Source organism: Zeus faber, assembly GCF_960531495.2.
Source record: "Zeus faber genome assembly, chromosome: 10".
Lineage (NCBI taxonomy): Eukaryota > Metazoa > Chordata > Actinopteri > Zeiformes > Zeidae > Zeus > Zeus faber.
Window position 1 is genome coordinate 20,252,726 of NC_137199.1, and position 23,120 is coordinate 20,275,845.

At 47.4% G+C, this 23,120-nt stretch overlaps 2 protein-coding genes across 4 annotated transcripts in view; both read right to left on the reverse strand.

The window, feature by feature from the left end:
* Positions 1 to 169: 169 nt before the first annotated feature.
* On the reverse strand, positions 170 to 3,932 carry higd2a (HIG1 hypoxia inducible domain family, member 2A). Its single transcript, XM_080007977.1, has 2 exons — positions 3,694 to 3,932; positions 170 to 564 (listed from the first exon to the last, which is right to left on the reverse strand). Exons 1-2 carry the CDS (start codon positions 3,878 to 3,880, stop codon positions 398 to 400), a joined length of 354 nt encoding a protein of 117 aa, XP_079864103.1. The 5' UTR covers positions 3,881 to 3,932; the 3' UTR covers positions 170 to 397.
* Positions 3,933 to 4,644: 712 nt separating this feature from the next.
* The window catches only part of ankhd1 (ankyrin repeat and KH domain containing 1), a 33,778-nt gene continuing 15,302 nt past the window's right edge, over positions 4,645 to 23,120 (reverse strand). For 2 of the 3 annotated variants that reach the window (XM_080008603.1, XM_080008601.1), the window contains exons 10-39: positions 22,696 to 22,887; positions 22,510 to 22,619; positions 22,327 to 22,414; positions 21,454 to 21,581; positions 21,223 to 21,366; positions 21,032 to 21,134; positions 20,688 to 20,950; positions 20,282 to 20,569; positions 19,741 to 20,095; positions 19,001 to 19,140; positions 18,804 to 18,915; positions 18,567 to 18,712; positions 16,826 to 16,968; positions 16,093 to 16,306; positions 14,997 to 15,172; positions 14,319 to 14,481; positions 14,128 to 14,223; positions 13,891 to 14,007; positions 13,631 to 13,799; positions 13,349 to 13,548; positions 12,307 to 12,656; positions 11,864 to 12,016; positions 10,167 to 10,316; positions 8,502 to 10,005; positions 7,775 to 7,970; positions 6,585 to 6,710; positions 6,215 to 6,466; positions 5,870 to 6,054; positions 5,612 to 5,776; positions 4,645 to 5,290 (exon numbers count right to left, since the gene is read on the reverse strand). In XM_080008603.1, coding sequence (XP_079864729.1) covers positions 5,231 to 5,290; positions 5,612 to 5,776; positions 5,870 to 6,054; positions 6,215 to 6,466; positions 6,585 to 6,710; positions 7,775 to 7,970; positions 8,502 to 10,005; positions 10,167 to 10,316; positions 11,864 to 12,016; positions 12,307 to 12,656; positions 13,349 to 13,548; positions 13,631 to 13,799; positions 13,891 to 14,007; positions 14,128 to 14,223; positions 14,319 to 14,481; positions 14,997 to 15,172; positions 16,093 to 16,306; positions 16,826 to 16,968; positions 18,567 to 18,712; positions 18,804 to 18,915; positions 19,001 to 19,140; positions 19,741 to 20,095; positions 20,282 to 20,569; positions 20,688 to 20,950; positions 21,032 to 21,134; positions 21,223 to 21,366; positions 21,454 to 21,581; positions 22,327 to 22,414; positions 22,510 to 22,619; positions 22,696 to 22,887 — 6,488 coding nt within the window. In that variant the 3' untranslated portion in view covers positions 4,645 to 5,230. The remainder of the gene's footprint in view (positions 5,291 to 5,611; positions 5,777 to 5,869; positions 6,055 to 6,214; positions 6,467 to 6,584; positions 6,711 to 7,774; positions 7,971 to 8,501; positions 10,006 to 10,166; positions 10,317 to 11,863; positions 12,017 to 12,306; positions 12,657 to 13,348; positions 13,549 to 13,630; positions 13,800 to 13,890; positions 14,008 to 14,127; positions 14,224 to 14,318; positions 14,482 to 14,996; positions 15,173 to 16,092; positions 16,307 to 16,825; positions 16,969 to 18,566; positions 18,713 to 18,803; positions 18,916 to 19,000; positions 19,141 to 19,740; positions 20,096 to 20,281; positions 20,570 to 20,687; positions 20,951 to 21,031; positions 21,135 to 21,222; positions 21,367 to 21,453; positions 21,582 to 22,326; positions 22,415 to 22,509; positions 22,620 to 22,695; positions 22,888 to 23,120) is intronic. The other variant, XM_080008602.1, reaches the window with a different exon arrangement.

Consider the following 23,120-nt stretch of genomic DNA (forward strand, 5'->3'; position numbering starts at 1 on the left):
AATTGTTTTGGAAGCTTTACAACACACCTCCCATTTCACAACGAGCTGTTAAGAGAGAAGTGATGGAATTTATTTTTTGAAATGACATCCTTAATCTTAAGTTGATAATAGTATAGTCCCTTTAAATATATTCAATGTTTTTCCTAAAATGCAGTGCATACACAGGATAATGACTTCAGTTTAAAGTTTAATTTCATTAGAAAGCTTAAGCCATCAACAGCAATGGGGGGGAAAACTTAGGGTGTCATGTCTGGAAATGACGAGCAGCAAGTTGTTATTCACCTGAACTACTCTCTAAACCTTGGCGTGGAAAGCAAACTCATCACAGTTCATTATACCAGGATGGTCCGTTTGATCTTAATTTGAAAGGCGTTCGGCAGAAGAGAGGTTTCCATCTTCATTGCTTGGGTTTTAGTCCTGTTGCAATTACGCCGAAGACAATGGCGACTACGGTGAAGCCCTGAGCGAAGATGCGGCCTCTCATCAGCAGCTGGGACTGCCTGGTTTTACCTTGGTTGAAAGCACGGAGTCCGTAAATCAGGGCTCCCGCTGTTCCCAGACACCCTGGAGGAAAAGAGCAAGAGCACAGGTGAAGGATCTGAACAGACTTCCAACATACAAGTAGTAGCACAGTAGTTCAAAAGAAATTTGATCCAACTGGACGGACAAACGACATAATAGTTTCTGCGTAAGGTGATGGGGGGGGAAAAAAACGTGAAAATACATCTACCAGCAAATTACCAAAAAGATAAAATAAAAATATTATTTGGCTGCTAAATCACAAATGCATCCATGACTTGCAAAATTAAGCAGCGTTTAACAAAAATGTATTTTAGTCACAGGCACGCCAATGATTCATCACAAGCATAACTACAATCCATATAAAATATTAATGTCTTAAAAGAGTCATTAAAAAGTACTGCTTCCCAACATCTCAGGGGTTTTTTTTCTCTCAAAAGAAGCACATTGTACTGTGTGTATTATGGAGAGGTCCTTCATTTTGAATGACAACTTCCTGTCAGCCAAAAAAAAAAAGACAATAATACAATAACAAACCTAAAATGAAATTTTTATTTATTATTATATAGTGATTTTAATTGTTTAACAATCATATATTTTTTTTAATAATAATGATTACTGTTATTATTTTGCATTAAACCTGGTATGGGTATGGCACCTCCTAGATTTTCTGACCATTTGTGAAAATCCCTGGAAGCGACGGGAGATCACAGTTTTACTGGGTTTTATTTCTCATAAGTTGGACAAAACCGATCTGCAGCATAAAGTCCGATGTGAAATTCTAAGTCTACTAATCACTTTTTGACTCAGAGACAAAATAGAACCCACAAACCGGTCACTCAGGTTTGGTGATGTTTGTATTTTGAATTAACAGGGTCATTGTGAAGTTCAGTTTGCAAATAAAATGTACTGTTTTTACCGATATATTTATGTGCAGTTTCGTTTTAGACAATCTTGCACTGAGGGAGAATAATGATACACTGTCAGTCGTCCTCTAAGCAGGACACGTGTTCGAACCACCTCTCCTGTCTCTGCTCACCAGAGAGCGTCTGATTTGTACAGTGGCTCTTCGAGATCAACACACTGCAACTTAAGAAAACACATGCAAATAGACAAAACACAAGCAAAATACAAAGAAACGCAACCGCATTAACAGAAAATACAACCCAACACAACTTAACGCTGAAGTGAGCAGCCGATTTACAGCGCCTGTTTTCACACATAGTTTGATTTGTGAAAGTAATATTCTATTTGTGAAACAGGAACAATTTGGATTTGACTGTACTTTCTCCACACTGGCCACGTAAAACCAGATACATTTCAAATACGACTGCACTTATAGCTGTAAAACCTGGACTTCAATCAGTTTCTCATTTGTGAAATTAATTTTGCTATTTCTGAAAATGCAAAAAAAAGGTGATATCACTGCTGCCAACCCCCCCCCCCCAGACAAGTTATTTTTACCTTTTGAAAAACAATCAAAACATCTTAATAGACTGGTCAATCGGTTAATTTACTCTTCAAATTAGTCTCTCAAAAATAAAACTGTTCTCCCAACTTTCTCTAACTGGCCACGGTCAACCTCTCTCACTGCCTCTGCCAATGTTCATTTCCTCACTTCTGAAAAGCCTTTAGTGTGGCCTGTGTCATAAGTACCATACGTCAGCCATGAGTGTGCCTCTTCTTCATTTGCTCTATATATGAATAATTTATGATAAACTTTCTGTCAATATTTCCTCACAATTATCTACATTTGATTGAAAAATAATCTATCTTGTTTATCCGTGCACTAACATCTGCCATCATTCCAGAGCCTGCTCTTCTTCTCCTGTCCACCACTTGTCCTCATTCTGGTTCTACCTTTGCCAATGACCTGACCTGGCACTTGCTGCAGACACGATCCTCATGATCCGGTTCATACTGTCGACCTGCCCAGCAACTGCACAGCACCTGCACAGTACCTGTGCGTAACCTGCTCATTGACCACACTTTGCATGGTGTCTCCTCGTCATAGCGTTGCAGCCCTTTTTAATTTATATATTACCTGTTTAACCTTTTGGTGCCTGTGTTATGCTGCTGACAAAGTAAACTCTGTTTTTAATGCTCTTGCTTTTTGAATGCTCTGAGTCTGCCCAAATCGGGAGCCTTCGCAATGCACGGGCCGTTGGCGGCCGCGGGGACCCCGCGGGCTCATGGTTCGGGCAGGGTAGGGTGCTGGGCTGTCGGTGCGGGCCCTGGCTCCGGGCCCTGGCTCCGGGCCTGCGGTCCGTGCCTGGCATCTGCGGCTCCATCTTGTACCTGTACGTGGGGATTGGGTTGTATGTGTGCACCTCAGGGGTGCAGGGTCTCCTCCGCGTGGCCGTCGCTCCGGCTTCCGTGGCTGCAGGGCAGGGTGCTCGGGGCTTTCCTGCAGTTGTGCGGTATCTATGCGGCCACAGGCTCAGGGGGTGGCCTCCGGGCCTTTCGTCGCTGCTTGGAGGCGTGACAATATAATAGCGACCCAATACACCAGAACCAATTTGGACAAGTGCCGGGCGCGCACGCACGCGCTGTTTTGTCGAGACATGTCATCTGATGTTTCTATATTTATGTTTTTCCATGTACATATTGTTGTTTGGTTCTATGTTTAATTGTCTCACCAGTGGTGACCCCCCCTCTTGGAGCAGTGATTAGTTGTTTATAGACCCAAACTGGTAAAAAATAGTTCTCCAAAGAGGGGGACTGGGGGCGGTTCTGTGTCATAAAAAAAAAAAAACCTCTGCGTTTGTCATCCCACAGGACGTCAACAGGCCAGAGTTATTCCAGCAGTTAATAAGTATAATACACACACACACACACACACACACACACACACAATATGGGCTGATTAAAATTTAGTCGAGGTTTGACAGTCATCACAGCACAATGAACTGAATCACTCCCCGAAACGACCCGTTCATCAGTTCAGTTTGAGCTCAGTCGCGGTGCGTGAATCCCCTTCTTACCCAGAAGACTCGACTTTAATGAAGTCGTTTATTCATTACGCAGCGTTTAACACAGTTTATTGCAGGTGAGTAAGTAAGTGCGTCTCTTGGCCACTTCCGTATTTGTATTTTCGTCTATTTCCGTGCGTTCCCTCAAATTGAGAGCTCAGGGCCACCGTCGATCTTCCACCGTAGCGGCGACAAAACTCACCTATGGGGACGAACGGGTTGTCCTTGGTTTTCCTGGCGAGTTTTTCCTTGAACGTCTCCTCTCTCCGCCTCGGCAACGGGCTGAATCCCTCTATGGCCGGGGGCTGGGAGAAGTCGTACGGGACCGCCGCCGAAGGCTGTGCCCCCGGCGCCCGGTCGCCGATCGCCGGCGTCGACGCGGCCGCCATATTTCGATGTGAGCGAGTCGCGCAACCGGAAGCCTTCGCGGCTTTGACAAAACCCGCTTCCGACGCGACGCCAAATTGCGTCCCCACTGCGCTGGTGGCTATTATACGTGGTTCCGCACACGAGTACGGTACCGTGTTTACACTGGGAGAGCTCGGTCTCTCCAAGATTTCATATTTTCACACGACAAAATTAGAAAGCCGTGTCCCACCTGGGGCTCATTAAAAAAACAAACAGTACGCCGTTGGTCGGCGCAAGTCGGTCCACTGTGATTTAATCATGTCACTGCCATCTAGTGGATTAGTTAAGGAGCGCTGGTAGTGTACTTACTGTACAGGAGACTGGCGATCACATCCGCAACCCCAGGGGGTCCTCGCAGGAACCGCGAGGGGGTCCGCAGCCAAATCATTGATATTATACCGTAAATGCAATTGAAAGATACACGGGCGAGTAATTACTTTTTGTATCGATGCCGTCGATTGCATATGGGCGCTGACGAGACGGTCATAAAGTAGAGAAGACGTTCATGATTAGAATGAGCCCATTCTCCGTCCCACGCGAAGTTTGATACGGCTTAGTGTTACCAAGACCTAAAACTGTGTAGTATAGTGGTTAAAAGTTAGAAAGGTTTACCTCAATTATTTTCTTAGCTTTTGCTTGCAATAGCTATCGCACAAAAGCAAGTGTTTTTTTTTTTGTCTGCTCAATATTTCCTACGTTAGCACCAAGCTGGCACAAGGTAGTTAGATAAAGGAGCAGACACATGTACTTTTCAATCTTTTTATTGAATATTAAGGTAAATATTTCACATTAATACAGGCTACATAAAGTAGAGCCACTATACGACATGAAATTTACTCTCATTTTAACCCTTTTTAGTATGTAAACAATTATACATGTATTTACCACTCTAAAAGGTTCTGATTTCTTTCTCTCTTTAGGTAATCATCATCTAGTTCTGGGCTGAGTTTAAATAGCTACGTCTTGTTGAGCCCCTGCAGCCCAAGAATGGTGTATGTGGGTTTAAGTCAAAAATCGCTAAACTACGCAGAGAATGGATCCCGTGGAACAGGTGATCACGCACGTTTGTTTTGCAGACATCATTGGAACAGTTAACAGCCCTCGCCAAATTTGTTTTCTTTTCGAGATAGGCACATCAAAGAACGGTGTCGAGAAAACTTTCCAATTCTTCCGCCTCTGCTCCGCACTCTGGTCGACTGAACATCTTGCAAATTCATCAACCTTTTATTTTTTTTATTTTTTAAATCGTCGTCTTGTTGATCTTTGTCAGTAGGGAATTTATGTTTGCGTTGTGGGTCATGCTGTGTGCGTTTGATTGCTGTCGACGCCTTCTAGTTGACATGGTTCAGGTGCACGTTGCCCACGTGAGGGGCCCAGGTACCAGGCCACACCTGAGGAGGGACAGAGCGGTGAGACAGGAACGGAACACAACGACAAATAGAGACACACGGCTGAATTTCAATCAAGCTTTTGACTAGAATCAAATATATATCTTAGCTTTAAAAGAGGAATATCACCCATTTTCAGCATTAAAATAGGTGATATAACCTAAAATCGCCCCTCAGTCTCTAAAATAGCCTCTTCTTAGATACAGAGCAGAGTAGGAATTGGTTCAATGGACCATACAATAACTAAAGGTTATAGTTCTGGCCTTTTCAATGCTGAAAATGGGTGTTCTCTCCCCCCCCCCCCCCCCCTTGAAGGGACCTTACCTGCTGTGGGTCAGTGTTGTCGGCGTTGTTTGGGACCACTTTGATGATGGGGCTCCATGCTGGGTCACCAGTGTGCAGCCCGTTGTACATCGGGGCCCCGGGTCCCTCCGCCATGGGAGGGTGGGGGGGCAGCATGGCTCCTCCATACATCGACATGGGCATCCCCTGATATAGAGAGAGGGAGACGGGTCGGTTACAAAGGAACTGTAGTGGTGGGGAAAACAGGAGTTGAGACCGCTGTGCTGGTGTGGAAGGCACCTTTGGAAAGTCCATGTAGTTGTTGGGTATGTGCTGGGGCTGATGGTAGTTGTTGGCAGGGTTGGCGATGCCGGTGTCGTCCTGCTCCATGGGTTGGTGCTGGGAGAAGGCAGACTGCTCTGCCTGCAGCTGAGGGTGCATCATATGGCTGCTCATCAGGGGCTGGGACCACCCGGACATGGCTTCTGTCCAAGAAAACACACAAGGTTAGCTTTAGTAACTACCATCTAGTACAGACGCACAAAATCAAGACATTCTGTGCATTCAATGTACGACAAACAAGTTTACCGCTCTCAAAACTGTTTTTGAGAGATGGTAACGGCTGCATGTTAACTGTATGGTCACCTGAAGCACTTCCAACGCCAAAGGACCAAATGCCCCCCTGCCCCACGGACGCCGTGTAGCTCGTGGTGAGAAGCGGGGGGTTGACGGAGCCCGTCTGCCTGATCCTGGCCAGCCGCTCCGTGCCGATGGGCGGGGGAACCTTCCGGTCCTGCTGCGTGGCGCTGCCCTGTTTGGGCTGGGGGGGCGGGGCCACAGCCGAGGCAGAAAGGGCAGAGGACGACACCGTGGATGGTGGGGGCACCGGAGACTCACCTGGTGGGGAGGAGAGGGCGGGAAAGAGTTCAAATCTGCCAATCATGTTAAGAGCCGTTAGGGTTACGGCGATTTAAAATACGAAGATATGAATATGAAAAAAAAAAAAAAAGGGAACCTGATGTGGAGGCACTCCATGGGTGAGGAGAGAAGTGCTGTCTGCTGAACGAGGGCGTGCCGACCGCAGTGTGACCGTGCAGGTAGACCGGGCTGCCAGAGATACTGGTGGCGTAGCTGGTCAGAGCTGGAGGTTCAGATGGGGACACACGTCGTTTAGGAGAGGAAACAAAATATACACAAAGATCTCTCCACGACGAGTCCTCAAGTGAGTGGCTTTCAAAGTGTGGGTCACGACGGAGGGCTTTGTTTCTGTACGTAAGTACACGGAGGAACGGGGTACGGGCCCCGGGGCTATATTAAAGATGGTAGGACGGATGTTACCTGTACTGTTACCGGTACTGGGAGAAAGTAAGAAAATTGACCCATCTAATTAGGCTATACAACCAGTTTCTAACTTGCAGTACGATTGAGATATTCGTTTAAGATGTAAGATATGTGCGAGGGGGGCGGGGCGGGCTCCCTCTGCCTGGCTCTCACACACCCGTGAGGCGACGAGGGGGCAGATCACACCCCAATTGCCAGTCTTCATGTGTAATGCGACGGAAATAAAGCAACGTTGATTCTGCTTTTATTTGTTTCAGTTTTTCCCCTTAAAAAATATAAAAACAACCGATAAGAGTCCCGTTAAGTTACCGGATCAATAAATAGTATCTAACGATACCTGTCCGGGTCCCTTCAAATAAAACAACTAAAAGCACTGTTTTTATTTGTTTTATTTGGAGGAATGGGCCACGGCTCTCCGAGCGAGATTTACACATATAAAAAATATGTTGATGATTCCCCTAATCGGTAATTCCTCATTGAAATGATCTCCCTGTGCATTTTCGTAAGCTCCTATTTGTTTTATCCTGTTATTGTGAATGCAGACTGACCAAAAAAAACAAAACCTGACTGCTCGACTTGAAGAATCGCAGTTATCGCATTCTGTTCACGCATCTGCAGAAATAATTCCATATTATAGTCTGTTATTTTAGGGCAATGGATGTGACCAGTACTTTCACTTTGCATACTTCAAGTACATTTAAGAGCAAATACTTATAATATAGTTTAACTTAGGTAAAGACTGAGCTCTTCTTCCACCACTGAGTTGTTACCAAAGCAGGTCACAAGATGGCAGCAACGATGAAAGTTCTGCAAAAACACATGGCACAGTAAAAAAAACAGTACAAAGGAAGGCAGACTCTTTACCAATGGGGCTGTTGACCATCCTCTGGGAGGCCGAGCGATAGCCAGGGGCCTTGGAGCTGTCGGGTGGAGGCGGCGCCGGTGGCATCATGCTCTCCATCTGACCCATGCCCATGAAGGCCGGGGGGGCCGTGTAGGACTGCTCCGGAGGTGAGCGGGCCGGCAGATGGCAAGCACCCCACACCTGGTTGTTCCCCACCTGCAGCACGGGCAAAAACACGTCAACTTCACACTAGAATATCCCAACATTAACACCGGACAGGAAATCTCTCCAAAAATATTTCCCTGCTGGGCCTGACACTAGCTTTTAGACGTGGTTGACAAGTTGGAAACCATGCATCAGCTTTTGGTAGCAAAGACTGACAAAATGGTTGCCGAATTATAATAATTTTATAATTGAGTGAGATCAACAGATAAATCAATATGAACAATTTATAATTTTCTATAAAGACCATGAGGTATACGGCACTTGCTGAAAATTAGGCAACTAGACCACACAAGATGGCCCAAATCTTGTTGCCCGGGGCAACTGGGTAACAGTTATTGTGGAGCCCTGTGTTGGATTCAATATATTTATTTTTACTCAATAATTAACACGTTGAGGATCATTCTGTGGTCAGAACTACCAGAACCCTTTTGCACTTGTTACTCAAGTTTATTCTTCCCCTGCATGTATTACAAACAACGCAGCTGAATGACTGAAAGGTAAACAGAGTAATCTGGCACTCACTTGGTTGTTGTTGTCGAAGATGCTGCTGAAGTTGAAGAGGCCTGCGGGACCAAAGTTGTGCGGCATCTGCTGAGGCTTGGCTGCGTTGGGCACGTGCTGCATGTGGGAACCATTCATCATGCCCAGGTTGGAGGCCACCTGGGCATGGCCCGGGGCCTGGCCTTGTGCCTGGGGGGGCAGACTGGTGGGCTGAGATCCCTGCATTTGGGGCTGTTTGTGGGCTTCCTGCTGAGTGTTGAGCGGAACAAACACAGACTGCTGCTGCTCGGGGAGGGAGTAGAAGGAGCCAGGGGGCTGCGCACGGTGGGACACTCTGGGCGCCGGAGCTGAGAAGTGCGGCACGGTGATGTTGGGGTGCGTGACGGTGTGAGAGAGGACCGGGACCGGCGCCGAGGGGAGGTGGGAGCTGGGCTGTGGGGCAAGGAGAGGGGGCGGAGCCTCTGTGGAGGGCACAGAGGATGGAGCGAGCGGCAGCTGCTGTCGCGGTTCGGGCTTGGGGGGCAACACCGCGGCAGGGGCGGAGAAACCTGCAGAGCCGAGGTTCTCACCGACCGATGCAGACTGATTCTCCAGAGACTGGAGGGGCTTTTCCTTCCCCAGGGCGCCGAGCGCACCGGGCTCCATTTTTGGGGGCTGTGAGATGGGACCCAGCGGCGGCTGGGGGGAGTTGGGGGTGGTGGCGGCGGCAGTGCTGTGGTGAGCTGGGGAGCCTGTGCCTCGTACCGCGATGTTGCCGCTACTAACAGCGGCGGACACGGGAGCGGCGGCAGGTTTGGCGTCGGGGGCGAACAGCTGCTTCCTGACGGAGGACGGGGTGGGGGCGCTGGGCTGGGGGTTGTACGGGGTGGGGGTGGGTGTATGAGGCGAGGCCGTAGCAGTAGATGCGTGCGTGTTAGGGGCGACGGAGCTGGTGGTGGGCGCCACCGAGCCGGCGGCTGTGCCGTGCTCGCCGTGGCTTGAGGAACTGGATCGGATCTGGCCACCGGTGCTGCCACTTCCCCCGTTGTGCTTGGGGGAGCCGTTGGCGCTGCCAGGGCTCACGGGTCGCACAGGGAATGGGCCCCAGGTGCTAGCAGCGGGCGAGAAGGTGCCGCCAAACTGGGCCATGGGCAGGCGGGGGTGTCGGATCTGGTGCATGGTCTGCGCGGCCAGCAGCGCCAGCTGGGGGTGGGCATAGGCCAGCGGCAGGGACACAGGGAAGGGCTGCCTCACGCCCGATGACAGCCCCTTCCCCATCTTGCCGCCCGCTTGGGAGGAGGACGAAGATGAGGATGAAGAGGCCTGGAAGGAGACCCCCGTGGACGTCACCAGTGAGCTCAGACCTTTGGGCCCAGCGGCAGAGCCACTGGCGGCCCCCGTGGCGCTGGGGAAGGAGGCGGAGGCAGCCTTGGAACCTGGAGCTCTGATGTGGTTCCGAGGGATGAGATCCTCCAGCTCTTTGGCGGGGTCTTGGATCAGAGCGTTGATGAGCTGGACCGCGTGTCGTGTGGACTCTGTGCCACCTCTGCAACAACAAAGAGAACAACAAATGAGCACATTCAATTGAATAGTAGTGTAGAGAATTGTACAATGTCGTTTTCAAAGCAGCCGCACAACAACAACAACAAAAAAAATAATAATCTTTGTAAATGAGTTGGCCATGTTCCCACCGGGGCATCCCTCTACCTGATGGTGATCATCCTCTCTCCATTTTTGTCCTTCTGTTTATCGACGTCAATGTGAGCTCCCGTCACGTCCTGGATGGCTGTAATGTTGCAGCCCCCCCGGCCCATGATGCGAGACACCACGGAGGCCGGCACAGAGAGCTTCTTGGAGCTGAAAGGGAAACCGTGCAAAGTGCATGGTTTGAATGAGTGAAAGCCACCAAATAAAGAGCACTCAATACTCACTGCACCAAAAACCCAAGAACACCCGCTAACATATGCCATTTGTCATCAGTGGGAAGAGAAAAACTTGGGATTCAGTCCCCGGTCAACGATCGACTGTACTGTACTGTACACCCAGGTCGACCCACTAACACGGCCCCTTTACCGGCGCGATACGACGCGTGTTGAAGCTCTGGACGTTGGTGTGTAAATAGACAGGAATATATCCATGTATCATTCCATCATTTCATAACAGATTTAGAATCCAAATCATAAGTAATTTATTTTTTTCCTCTCTCCATGAAACCAGGGACCATGAAACGTGAGTATGGGGATTGCTCCGTGTGGAACACAGCAGAGAACCCCCACGCTCCTTGCCAGGCACCAGCATCGCACCAGCATCGCCCTCCAAACCAGAGGGGCGTCTGCGCTCCCCGTCACTGAAGCATTTTTCAGTACGGATACTCCACGCTACTTCTGTCATGTTGGGTCGTTCAGGAACAATCCCATTCCATTCAACGGCTCAAAATAGCCTTTTTTTCCCAAGTTGTAGTTTTATGTTGTTTGTTTAAGTTGCTGTCTCCTCTATCGTTTTGTTCCCAATCACACTGGAACCATGACAAGCCCATCTTAATGGCCTTGATGGTTTTGAAATTCAACTGGCACTTCAACATAATAGGCCTGAGTGTTATTATTTCTGTTAGTGCATATAAGAAATACGCATTTCAAGCTGACCGTCAATTTTGACGGCCTAGATGGTTTTATTGGAAACCTGTCGTTCAAAGAGAGACTCTGTGCTCAATGTTGGAAAGATGCTATTAAACAATAGTATTTGAATTTAAATCTACTTCCTTTGTGTTGACTACATTTATTCCATGATTTGACATTGAAATATCCATTATAACAAGCTTCAGTCTTACAACAAAAAGCGATTAATCACAACAAATTGTGTGATTAATTCATTTTGGGAGTTTGTTTTTCAGTTTTTTTAACTCGATCAACAGCCCTAAAATTTATAGCTGTCTCCAAATGCTAAGAAAACTGAGTGGTGGTTTCTTGTTTTGTTTTTTTTCCCCCACCTCACATATTTGGTCAATTTGGCTTTGTATGCATGTGGTTTCTTAAGCAAAGCAAGCAAGCAACAAAAGATTTCATTTTTTTCAATGACTGTGGCCAACATGGGCCTTCAGCTACAGAGTAAGAAAGAAATGTTTCTGAAAGAAAACAGGGCTTGCATCATAATTAAGTAATTTCCCCCTGGGATTATTAAAGTATTTCTGATTACTGTGTCCGAACGCACGGCCCATTTTCTATGATTTTTCTTGCCATTCTAATGCTCTAATGCTCTAATGCTTCTAATGCTTCTAATGCTTTGTTTTTCTTCATAACACTGTTTTCCTCATTTCTACATGAGCCACACTTCTACTACTTCTCCTTATTTCCCTGCATTGACACAAGCAGGAAGAAGGAATAAAGCCGAACAACATGGCTACTGACCGTCTGACCACTTCCTTCCAGCCCTCCTCCCTCTTCTGGCCTCTCTTGGGGCTGGTGAGGCTCAGCTTGCTGCTCGGGGAGGTGACGGGCAGAGACATGCTCTTGAACGGAGACGGCAGGGAGCTCGGGGTCGAGTCGCTTGTGTCTGGAGCTCTGGACCGGGGGGGGACGACAAACGTTCACATTTCCTTCCACGAGTCCCTCTCTCCCCCGGAGACATTTTGACACGAGTGGGCGAGGGTTGGTCGATAAAAATTGTATGCCTTGCTTATAATGTTCTTTTGGCTTTAATTTGTTGTGCATTTCATTTCAATTGTTTTCATTTGATAAGATCATTTACATTTTTGCTATGATTTCATATGGTTCTAAACGTGTCACTGCTCTGAAAGTAGTAGTAGTACTTTATTAAATTAAGTAATTATGTTTAGAAGACGGTGACTCACTTCTGCGTGGGTTTGGAGATGGAGACTGTGACCTTGTTGTCCTTGCTGTCGTTGTGTAACTGGGGGCAGTGCCGCTTCTCTGGGCCGGGCAGGGGGGCCTGGGAGTGCGCCACCCCGGAGGAGGGGGCCGAGGAGGAGGAGGAGGAGGAAGAGGAGGAGTAAGAGGACGAGGTGAGGTCGGGGAGGTAGTTGAGCTCCTGGCTCTTGCCACCGCTGCTGCTGCTCTCGCTAGCGCAGTCCGTGCTGTCCAGGGGGTCCGAGTCACTGTTGGCGCCCGCGGCCCCCCCGCCTCCGCCCCGCGGCTCACCATGGATCTTGTTCTTGTCGGCCTTGTGCTGCGCTAACGCCACCTGGCAGGGGGAGGAGCAGGTGTTACCAGTTAGCATTATAAATGGCTGGCGAAAAATTTAGTTTTAGCTCATTCACTACTCAGCACACACATTTTGTAACACCCCCCCAAATGAGCTACCATTAGGAAATGGGCAATGGGCTTATACTGTATTTGACACCAGCGTGGCCCTTTATGTCAGTGGTTCTCAAACTTGGATCTGGGCTCCAGGGGGTCCCCAGCAAAACAACTGATAGTTAAACTTCACCATTGTTTAATTTACGAGACGTGATGAGGGTAGCATGCCTTTATCGCCGTGACAGCGAGTACACTACTCCTCCAACTTCCTGGTGTTTGGAAAGCTTAAACCAAAACATCTTGCTTAAGCCATGCCATAATTAATCACAAAGCAACAATTTGTAGCTTAGAAGTTTGCCTTATAGTCTAATATGTACTGGATTTCACAAAATATATATATTTTTTCTCTTCTAAATCACACCCCTCAATGCTGGGACCCCAATTTGAGCATGGTTTGGGTCCCAGAGAAAAAAATTTGACCATCAGGGTCTCATACGTCTCTAATAAGTAGTAGTATGTGATCCGTGGTGTAATAGTTATCAAATTGAGGGTCCTTGATACATTAAAGATTACAGTGTACCATCATAAAGACACTGGACTTAAACTACACTGGCAGCAAGTGAAAGAGGGTTTAACCTGTGGATCCTGTAAGATGATTGGTTCGTTGGGCGAGGAGTCCTTGGTCTTGTTCTTCTTGCTCTTACGATTAGCACTCGGGGTGGTGGCTACGCTGGCCCGCTTCTTCCCAAAGGCCGTGGTGAAGGTGGTGGAGGTGGCGGAGATGCCAATGGTGGTGGTGGTGGTCGCACTCGGAGGCTCGATGGGAACCTCCGTTTCTGTGGCAAAAGAGCGACAAAGTTGAGGACACGGCGAAAAGAAGATGGGACAGCGTCTTACATACTTCTACAAACTCCATACCTTCGGCTGAGTCGTCCTTGTTCTCCTGCATCTCAAAGCACTCCTCCTTGGTTTTCTGCTCCTCCTCTTCCTCCTGCTTCCTCTTCTGCTCCTCCTTCTTCTTCTTGCGCTTCTCCTTCCGCTTCTCGCGCTTGGCGGCCAGAGCCTGCTTCTTGCTCTCCTCCCTGGACTGCGGGTCACACAAATTGGGAGGGCGAGGTCAGAGACAAGCGAGCCTTCATGGACTCAGTTTGCCCAGCGAAGCCGCAGGTTGTGTTTACCTTCTCCAAGTCCAGCTCCTTGAGGAGGATGCTGGCGTTCTTGTTGGCCTCGGCCGCCTGCTGGTCTTTGGCTTTGACGATGGTCTCCATGCACTGGTGGCACTTTTTTAACAGTTCCTGAAGGAGTCATGTGACAGACGGGTTAACGGAGCATTTCATCTCCCTATGTGAACCACAGAGACACAGTCAGCGTTTTTCCCCCACTGAATATAGAAATATATTTTTAAATAAATATACCTTATCAGCGATGGTGGCGATGTATCTCATGCACTCTATGTCTGACGGGAACTGGTTGACCTCCTTAACCAGGTACTGCACCACCTTCACGTGACCCTGAAAGTGGCGACACGAGAAAAACGGTTGGAGACTTGGAGGCTTCAACACTTGAAACGTCAAAGTCCCGACAAGATTTAAGTGCAACAGTGAACCTTGCGAAAGGCGGCCATCAGCGGGGTGATCTTGCGGTTATCGGCTGCGTCCACATCCGCATTGGCGTGCACCAGGAGCTGTACCACATCAAAATGCCCGCCGTTGGCAGCCAGCCAGAGAGGCGTGTTCCCTTTCTTGTTACGCACGTCGATGTGAGCACCTCTGTGAAGAGACGCAACGGTATTACGGGAAGGAACAAGACAGTGAAGGTAAAGCACTCAATTGTAATAAGATCATCTTGAAAATGAGTTAAGATAATTAAAGTGGTAATCCGCAAGATTATTCAGTTTTAATAAAAACAATCCCTATTTGATATTCATCCCAAATTTATCGCACTTAATAAAAGACAGCTATTCAATGTATTTGTGTTATGTACATGCTCCTATATATGCTGTTTTGCTGGTTGTGCGGTCCGGCTACTGTGGTTAATTTGATAAACCCGTGTTGCTAGTTTACATTCACAGCGCCCTCTGATGAAAGAAGTACCTCCACCACCTCAAATGACAAAGAAAAAACAAAACAATGAAAATCGATAAGATGTTGAAAGAACGCGTTGACGTTTCAAATGGAATTATGGGACTTGTAGTGTAATCCACCCAACACAGACAATATTATGGATTGAACTTTAAAAACAGAAATGTAAGGGTTTTGTTTTTCATGTGTACAAAATCACCTACCTGTTGATAAGAAGCTCACAGAACTTGTAGTGGCCTTTATCAGCGGCAATGGTCAAGGCGGTGTCCCGGGAAGAGGGCACAGGAGGGGCGTTGACGTCAGCTCCTTTATCCAGCAGCACCCGGCCCACCTCGGCATAGCCCCCTGATGCTGCCTCCATGAGAGGCGTTAACCCAGTCTGTGGACACAGAGTGAGCACTAAGTCTGCATAATGGCCAGCTTGAACGAAACCAAAACGCTATGATAAGCATGACACGCGTTGTGCGGAAAACAAATATATCTATAAATATTCTTTGTCTAATTGAGCAAACTGGTTTTCCCTGAAGATTTGTTTACATTACACTCAAATGTAAACAAGTGTCTTGAAAGGCGACTCATCTTGGGTTTAGACTTTTTGAATTTTACATTTGTTAAATACCATATGCTCTTTAAAAGAATCGCTACACTGTGATTGGGCTTGGGCGAAAGTGCAAAATTCCAATCTGCGATCACTAGAAGGGGGGGGCGCGCGCATAGAACATCATGTAATGCAGTCTCCCCTAGGCTTCGGCAGATTAGGATTAAATCGTCGATTGATGACAGATGTTAAAAAAAATAAAAATATAAATATTTTGAAAAATAAATAATAGGTTGTCTGGCAGGAGAAAATAGAGCATTGACACGGTGCAAGTGCACTGTCGCCCACTTGTGATCGGATCTCACTTCCCACCCCTATAGGCAATTCTTGTGACAACAATATGTATATATTACATAATCTTATTGAGAAAGATTGATTTATTTTATTTACTTACTTGTATGGGAAATCAAAAATGTAAACCTATCCTAGAGAACTGGACCGGAATTTGTTTTTTTTTTTTAATCGTTCCTCCAAACAGCGGTGCACCGTGCGCGCCGGTTCCCGACTCTCATGCCTGTGTTTTTATTTTTGATCTATTGATTTTAATTTGTTTCCTATATGTATAAAACGGGAGACTGCATTTGCCACATTACATTGGCTTATATGCAAGGGGTTCTGCTTGTGCACAATCATCAATTGGGATCGCTGCCCCCCAGCAATCTAACTGAGGATTATAGGATTTGCAGTGTGTAGCATCTTACCTTAGCACGGTGTTCTACGTTAGCCTTGCGATCAAGCAGCAGACTGACGACCTCTGCGCGGCCCTGGAAGCAGGCCAGAGTAAGTGCCGTGTTGCGATTGGTCTCAATTTGAGCGTTGATGTCCGAGCCCATGTCTAGCAGCAGCTTCACCGCTGGCACGTGGCCGTTCATTGCTGCCAGCATCAGAGGGGAGATGCCCAGCTTGCTGCCAGTCCTGCAAAGAAGCACAAGGAAGGGGGAGACATTCACAATACTTTAAAGTCCCTTCAGGATTTCTTTGGACAAATTTTGGAACCGCTTTTCTCAAAACTTGCGTTGCAATTTAGGAACTTTTGTGATTTTCTTTTTGTAATACATTTGGCAGCCTGATACCGTGATCATACTTGTAAAGTTTCAACTGGTACCACAATATCTTATGCCTCAACCCAATACCATATAATTAATTCAATATTATTCACTTCTTTGTAAACAATGTCAGTATTCCTATTCATAAAGTTAAACCAGATGGAAATATTTGTAAAGGAAACTTTTTTCCATGGATCTAGGGAAAGTGACTTATTTTAAAGTATTGATCATTAGGTTTGGGTTTGACATATTTTCCAATATAATGATATTGTTTCATTGTCTTTGTAACAAAAGTTCCTTAGCACTCCAAAACAGATGCTACAGCCCTTGTTTCTTTGTCCAATTAGCTAAGTAGTAATGGTGTCACATTGAGGTTCTTGCCCCTCACCTGGAGTTAATCTCAGCCCCAGCATTGAGAAGGATCTTAATGATGTTGACGTAGCCCCCGGAAGCAGCCAGGCTGAGAGGTGTGTAGTCTGAAACGTTGCGGTGTTCCTTATTGGCTCCACGGAGCAGCAGAAGCTCCACCACCTTACAAGCGCAGGAGACACATGCACCAACGTTAGTGAGGTCTCTCAAGCGGGAGAGTCCAAGCGACAATGCCTACGTGCCGTAAAGTGAGGTTTGGCCAACTGACACTAGATGCTGCTTCAGAAAACCTCAGACTGAATGGAGGTCAAGGGAAAAAGAAGAAACTTCCCATTAGAAATGGAGAAGATAAATTTTTTTTTTTTACCTTTGAGACTTGAGGGTCTCAATATCTAAGTTTACTTCTTCTAATCAGTGCCTGGGAGTAGGGCCGGGCCGGTTATTTCATTATCGTACATAAGCGGGATTGACGGTCATCAACCTACACGCAAAAAAACTCCATCATCGGCAGTTGTAATAATGTTTTTCTCGAATGTATAAAATCTACCTTCCCTATAAATATACATAAATTATTTCACGTATGCTTAAACACCACACAATCTTTCAAAAATATGGATTTTAACAATTAATCAACTATCGATTAATTGCTGATGAGAATTTAATCGATACGACTGTCTTACGCTGTCTTTGCGGCGCAGGGTGTTACGGGAAAACAAAAATACCCTGCCAGAAAGAAGTAGTACTCCCCGGAACGACAGGGGGCGGTCGGGGAGGGAAAAAAAAGTAGTAGCAGACGGAGGCATATGGAATAACAACAAATAAACACGGCTGCGCGTAGAAAACGAGAGCTTCTCGATGAAGAGGAGGAAACTATATGTTTATTGTTGCTCAACAACTAATGCTGTGTTCAGATGGAAAGCGGTAGATGGGAACGGGATAATGGCATAGGGGGAGGAAAACCTGGAGCGAGGGAGAGGTACGACCACAAGATGAAACGAGAGATATGTTGCTATGGTGATGACACCAATAAAATATATTAAACTCGATTATTTTGTATCGATTATTATATCTAAGAATGTTTCGTTATTTTATAAGTGTCTCCTTGTCCATATCTGCACCAGACTTGATCTGCTACATTACATCCGGTTCATTTTGTCGCGGAGGACGGCAAAAAGTTAAAATATTTAACTCGCGCAAAGACGGGTCGTTAATATTCCTGTATGTGCACACTGCCGGACAGTCACACAGCCTCGCTGGTGCCTTAAACTGGTCGAGGTTCCGAGCATGTTCATGCTCGTCTTCTTGGTTTCATTTTGTTTTTACAAAGCCTCCTTTTTTAGCCCTGTAAAAAAAAAACATTTATTTGATTTATTCCAAAATGTTTGGAAATGTTCAATCTTTGTTCTGTTTAAAGAAATAGGTGTTGTTAATTATATTCTACTAAAGCTGCCTTTTTGTGACCTAACAGGGGATGAGATCATATTGCCAATCAATGCGATTATTAGGTGACGATCGATCAGCAGCAAAAATTTCATGACCGGCCCAGTCCTATCTGGGAGGATACTTAGGGTTTAAGATGTGTTTATATTGATGGTTGCTTTGACGGGTCACAAGCTCCAGTTCTGAAGTGAAGATGGCGAATAAACGCAAACCCAAACTCAAGGTTGCAAACAGTGTCTTGGGAAACAAATGGGTGACGTTGCAGACGCTATCGTCTATTTCATTCATCACTTTCTACGATTCAGACTGTTTTCACTCACCTCCTGCCGTCCTCCGGAGCAGGCCAGGGAGAGCGGCGTGTCTTTGGTTCTCTCAGACTGAGCTTCGATGTCCCCCCCTTTGTCGAGGAGGACCTCTACCACTCCCACATGGCCAGCAGTGGCAGCCAGGATAAGAGGGGTGAACCCTGCGGTTAAAATGTTTGTGAAACATTAGTGGTACGCACCCACACTTGTGCCTTTCGTGTCCATTTTCGGCGATTGTTTAGTCACCGTTACCTTTCTTGTCCCGGTGCTCGATGTTGGCTCCTCGTGCGAGGAGGACGGACACCAGCTCCTCGTGGCCCCCGGCGCAGGCCAGCGTCAACGCTGTGTCGTGATTACTCTCAGTCTGTGGGGGGGGGGGGTTAAACGTCACGGCCCTTTCAAACCTGGGTGGTAATATCAGTCATTTCTATTTTTCAGCTTGGACTCACATGTGCATCAATGTCAACAGAGGGGTACAGGGGCAGCACCGAGGGCGGAGAGGCGATGTTGGCGGGCGTTTGCGTAGGCGGCTGGGACAGGGGCGTGGGCGAGGTCGTAGTGTTGAGCATGGGCACACGGCTGCTCACAGCTGCAACACAGATTAGAGGTGTTATCTCAACACTTTAAAGTATAGGTTTGCCATTTTTCAACAATTAAAATGTTGGTCTCCATCATTTATAACTCACAGCACAACCTCACTTAATGCTTTATTATTGAGAAGCTTACCACTCTGCTGCAGCTTCTCACTGTGCTTAAATGCAGTCCAATGGAGCAAATATTTAAGCCTCAAAAAAATGTATTTCCTTTTTGAATACGGGAAACTCACAATATAGTCAGTTGAATACTGTGTATCTTGTCATGTTTTTCAGGGTTATAACTCTTTTGCAATATCCACGCTAACGTTAGAGACTAGAAACCGTACATGACGTTGCTCCCTACTGGCAACATACTGTAGACAATGTTACGATTTATATGTACTTCCGCAATTTTCTTTTTTTTCCCCCACAACATTTGCCCGATAGGACTGCATCAAAGCAGTGTGGCACATTTCTCAAACGCAAAGCTTTCAGCGAGATTGGGCTATGACATGTTTGATAATCCTTTGGTGAGAGATAGAGAACCCATCTTTTAAGGCAGACTCAAATACAATCTCAGGACCGAAAGACGCTCAAACCGGAGCCACACCCACCTGCCATGATGTCATCCAGCGTGTCTGTGAGCGTCTGTGCAGGCGTCGCCACCATGAGGCCGTCTGGAGCCAGCTGCTGGCCGGGCTGCTGCCCCCCCAGCAGCACCCTCTGCAGCTCGGGGCTGGTGCTGCCAGGATAATCGGCAGGGTTGTACTCCGGCAGAGGGTGGATGGGAACGAAGACATCCTGGAGAGGAGGAGGGGGGGGCTGGGCCTGAGGCGAGGGAGGCAGCGGGGGCTGCTGCCCGTCCCGGTAGAGGATGGTGTCCACCTGGGGCAGCTTGCCATAATCGCCATCTTCTCCCTCTGCCTCGTCTTCCGAGCCCTCTTCATCATCCTCGTCCTCATCTTCCTCCTGAACAACAAGTGGTTTAACCTTTGTGCCGGACTTGACAATCTTCAAGATAACACTTTATCCCAGGGGGAAATTCAGGTGTTACAGCAGCGGAAGTTGATTAAGATTTTTTAAATAATATATTTCATATAGTTTGAGCAATGTTCAATACAGATGTCAAGCTTGGATTATTTTTTATTTTCTCACCTCTTCCCCTTCATCTCCCGGCTGCTCTTCCTGCTCCCCGTCCTTGTTGGCCTCCTCGTCGGTGTCAGAGCCGGTATGCGTTTGGGCCCCCGCCACAATAGGGAGGGAGCCCAGCGATGACGTGGTACTGCCGGGCCCTGGACCCGGGCCCTGGTTCTGCCCCGCCTCCTGCTCCTCCTTTAAGCCCTTGGCCTCCATGTACTCTTTGGTGAACTGCTGCTGCGTCTTCAGCTGCAGCTGGCGCTCCACCTTCTGCAGCTCCTTCAGGATCTTCTTCTTCTTCTGCACCTAATCGGGTGACAGCAAATTGAATGTCACAGCTTCAAGACTCCAATTCATTCTTTTTATTCATGAGACTTTCATACCGCATGCGGGGAGGGATTTGGGCATGGCTCTGTTGGATTACCTGCTCCTCTCTGCTCTTCTTGAGCTCTTCGATCTTGTCTTTGGTGAGCGGCTCGCCCTGAATGAGCTCCAGTGACTGCAGCTGGGCCTTCTCGATGGCGCTGATCCGTTGGCCCAGCTCGTTCAGCTTTCCCTCCGTCTCCTCCACGATGCACTCCAGGGGCTGGCACAGGTGGAATGGCGGCAGGGGCTCTGTCTCGGGACCCCTGCCCACTGAACTGGGACCACTGGGCTGCATTGCTGCCTGTCTCTGCTTGGACACACCTGAGTGGGGCAGAAAACGGAGGGTAAGACAGGTTGCACAAATACTGGAGAAAGACAGGTTAGTGGATGGTTTAAGGTCACCTTTGCTGGAGACGGGTGGAGGCGTGGCGATGTTTGAAGGGGCACGGTCTGGTTCCTGGGGAGGCACCACCATGGCCAGAGCTTGGAATGGGACACGAGGAACCTGAAGGGGGACCACATGGTGTTCTCAGTTTGGACATTTTTAAAGGATAGAGAAATATCTGCAAGTCTATAAGGAAGGCTGTGCTAACCTGAGAGGCGTCTTGCGAGGGTGGGGTGAGCTGGGATAGGTCGGGGGCTGGGACAGACAGGATGTTGTTGGGGTAGTCCAACAGGTAGGACACCACGTTTGTGTGGCCTCCTTTAGCAGCTTCAATGAGCATAGTGGACCCATCCTATTGATACAAACAGGTTACAGGTTACCATCAAATGGACAGACAACTGGATAATAGTATTTGAGCCATGTTTGGTGCATCCCTCACCTTGAGTCTGTGCGTAGGATCGGCCCCGTGTGCCAGCAGCAGCTCCACCACAGCAAGATGTCCACCAGCGCAGGCCAGAGAGACCACCGTGTGATCGTTATTGGCTGTGGCTCTGTTCACGTTAGCACCTGGAAAGTGGAATGTCCAAATTGTTAAATCATAATTCCTCTCATTTGGAAATTGCACTATGAACGGAAAGCTATCAGCTAGCTTCAAATTAGCCCTACCTAGCCGCATGACCCGCCCAAGGGTCACTTTTCAACCCCATCGTTTAAGCTTTATAGAAAAATAATGGGTAGTCGTAGAAAGATAATTTTCTTGTTGGACAGCAGAAAATTGCCCTATTCTCTCCTCTGGCACTAGCATTTCCAGAATCTCTTTGCACGCATAGTGAAAATCTCTTGTTTAGACATGATCTATGTGCACAAGGTCTAGGAGTAGGATACTTGATTAAAGAATTATAAGATTCCTGAATAGCTCTTTTAGGCTGAGACCATAGAATTAAATCAAATGGCAGATTTATTTTTATATCCTCAATTAACTGTTGAATATTGGCAATTTTCTTATTGTGAATCATTTTACTTATTTGGGAATTTGGGATAACAAATGTAACGGTAATAATTCGAGTGACTCCAGTATCCCGAAGATGATTAAGGAAGCTCTGATCAATGTCCTTATTGAATCGACCCCAATTGTCAATTAAATCGGATTTGACACATGTTGATTGAGAGACTATAAGCCACTAATGGGGCTGCTTCAAAGTTTTAAGTCTGGAATACCAACTTAATATAATCTGCCTTTTATTTAAGAAGCGGGTTCAGACAATCAAGATAATTGTCTGGAAAAAAAGGTTATCGTCTAAGCTTCTGTCACCTTTGCTGATGAGGAATTGTACTGTGCAGAGATGTCCCGCCCTGGCAGCCTTCATCAGGGGAGTCCTTCCCCCCTCAGACTCGTGTTCCTGCGACACAGAGAGGGACAGAGTGCTGGGTTGAAATAAATGGACAGAGCTGTCTTAAGGGAGAGGAGGGAGGAGGTGGGAGTGCAATGCCTAACCAGGTTGGCTCCAGCTTGCAGCAGCACATCCGCCACATCAGTGTGTCCGTTCTCACACGCGTAAGTTAAAGCAGTGTCTCCCGTCGCTGTGGTGGCGTATACCTTTGCCCCTGGGGAGCAAAGCGAAAGTGAGGATAACGGTAGCATCACAACAGGGTGTGCAGCCACCGACTCTTCTGTACTCACCTGCAGCAAGCAGGTATTTCACCAGCTCCAGGTGGCCCTCCTGCGCCGCCTCCATGAGAGGAGTGGAGCAGCCCAGCTCAATGTCGGCCCCCGCCTTGATGAGGAAGTCAGCCACCTCTAGGAAGCCCCCGCAGCAGGCCAGGGTCAGCGCCGTCTCCTGCGTCTCTTCCGTCTGGGCGTTGATGTTGGCACCTTTCAGGCAAAAAAAGGAGACAGAAAAATAGGATGATTTCTAGTTGGACAACCTGGATTATGTTATGGTCTGTTATCTACTGTGCAGACGCTGAACAGAGGATGATTCGTTGCAACCACGCATCAACAAACTGCTTTGTCATTCACTTTGAAAATGGTGGTATGAACAGTTTGTTCCTTATTATGATATGGTTGAAAAGATGTATTGCATTTATTGTAGGCTATGGCGGTGT

What these genes read in the sequence shown, in the direction of transcription:
- higd2a (XM_080007977.1), bottom strand. Translation starts at nt 3,880, where the DNA reads ATGGCGGCCGCGTCGACGCCGGCGATCGGCGACCGGGCGCCGGGGGCA. An exon ending in CAACCCGTTCGTCCCCATAG is followed by an intron (nt 565 to 3,693) that starts GTGAGTTTTGTC and finishes CTTTTCCTCCAG; the next exon opens with GGTGTCTGGGAACAGCGGGA.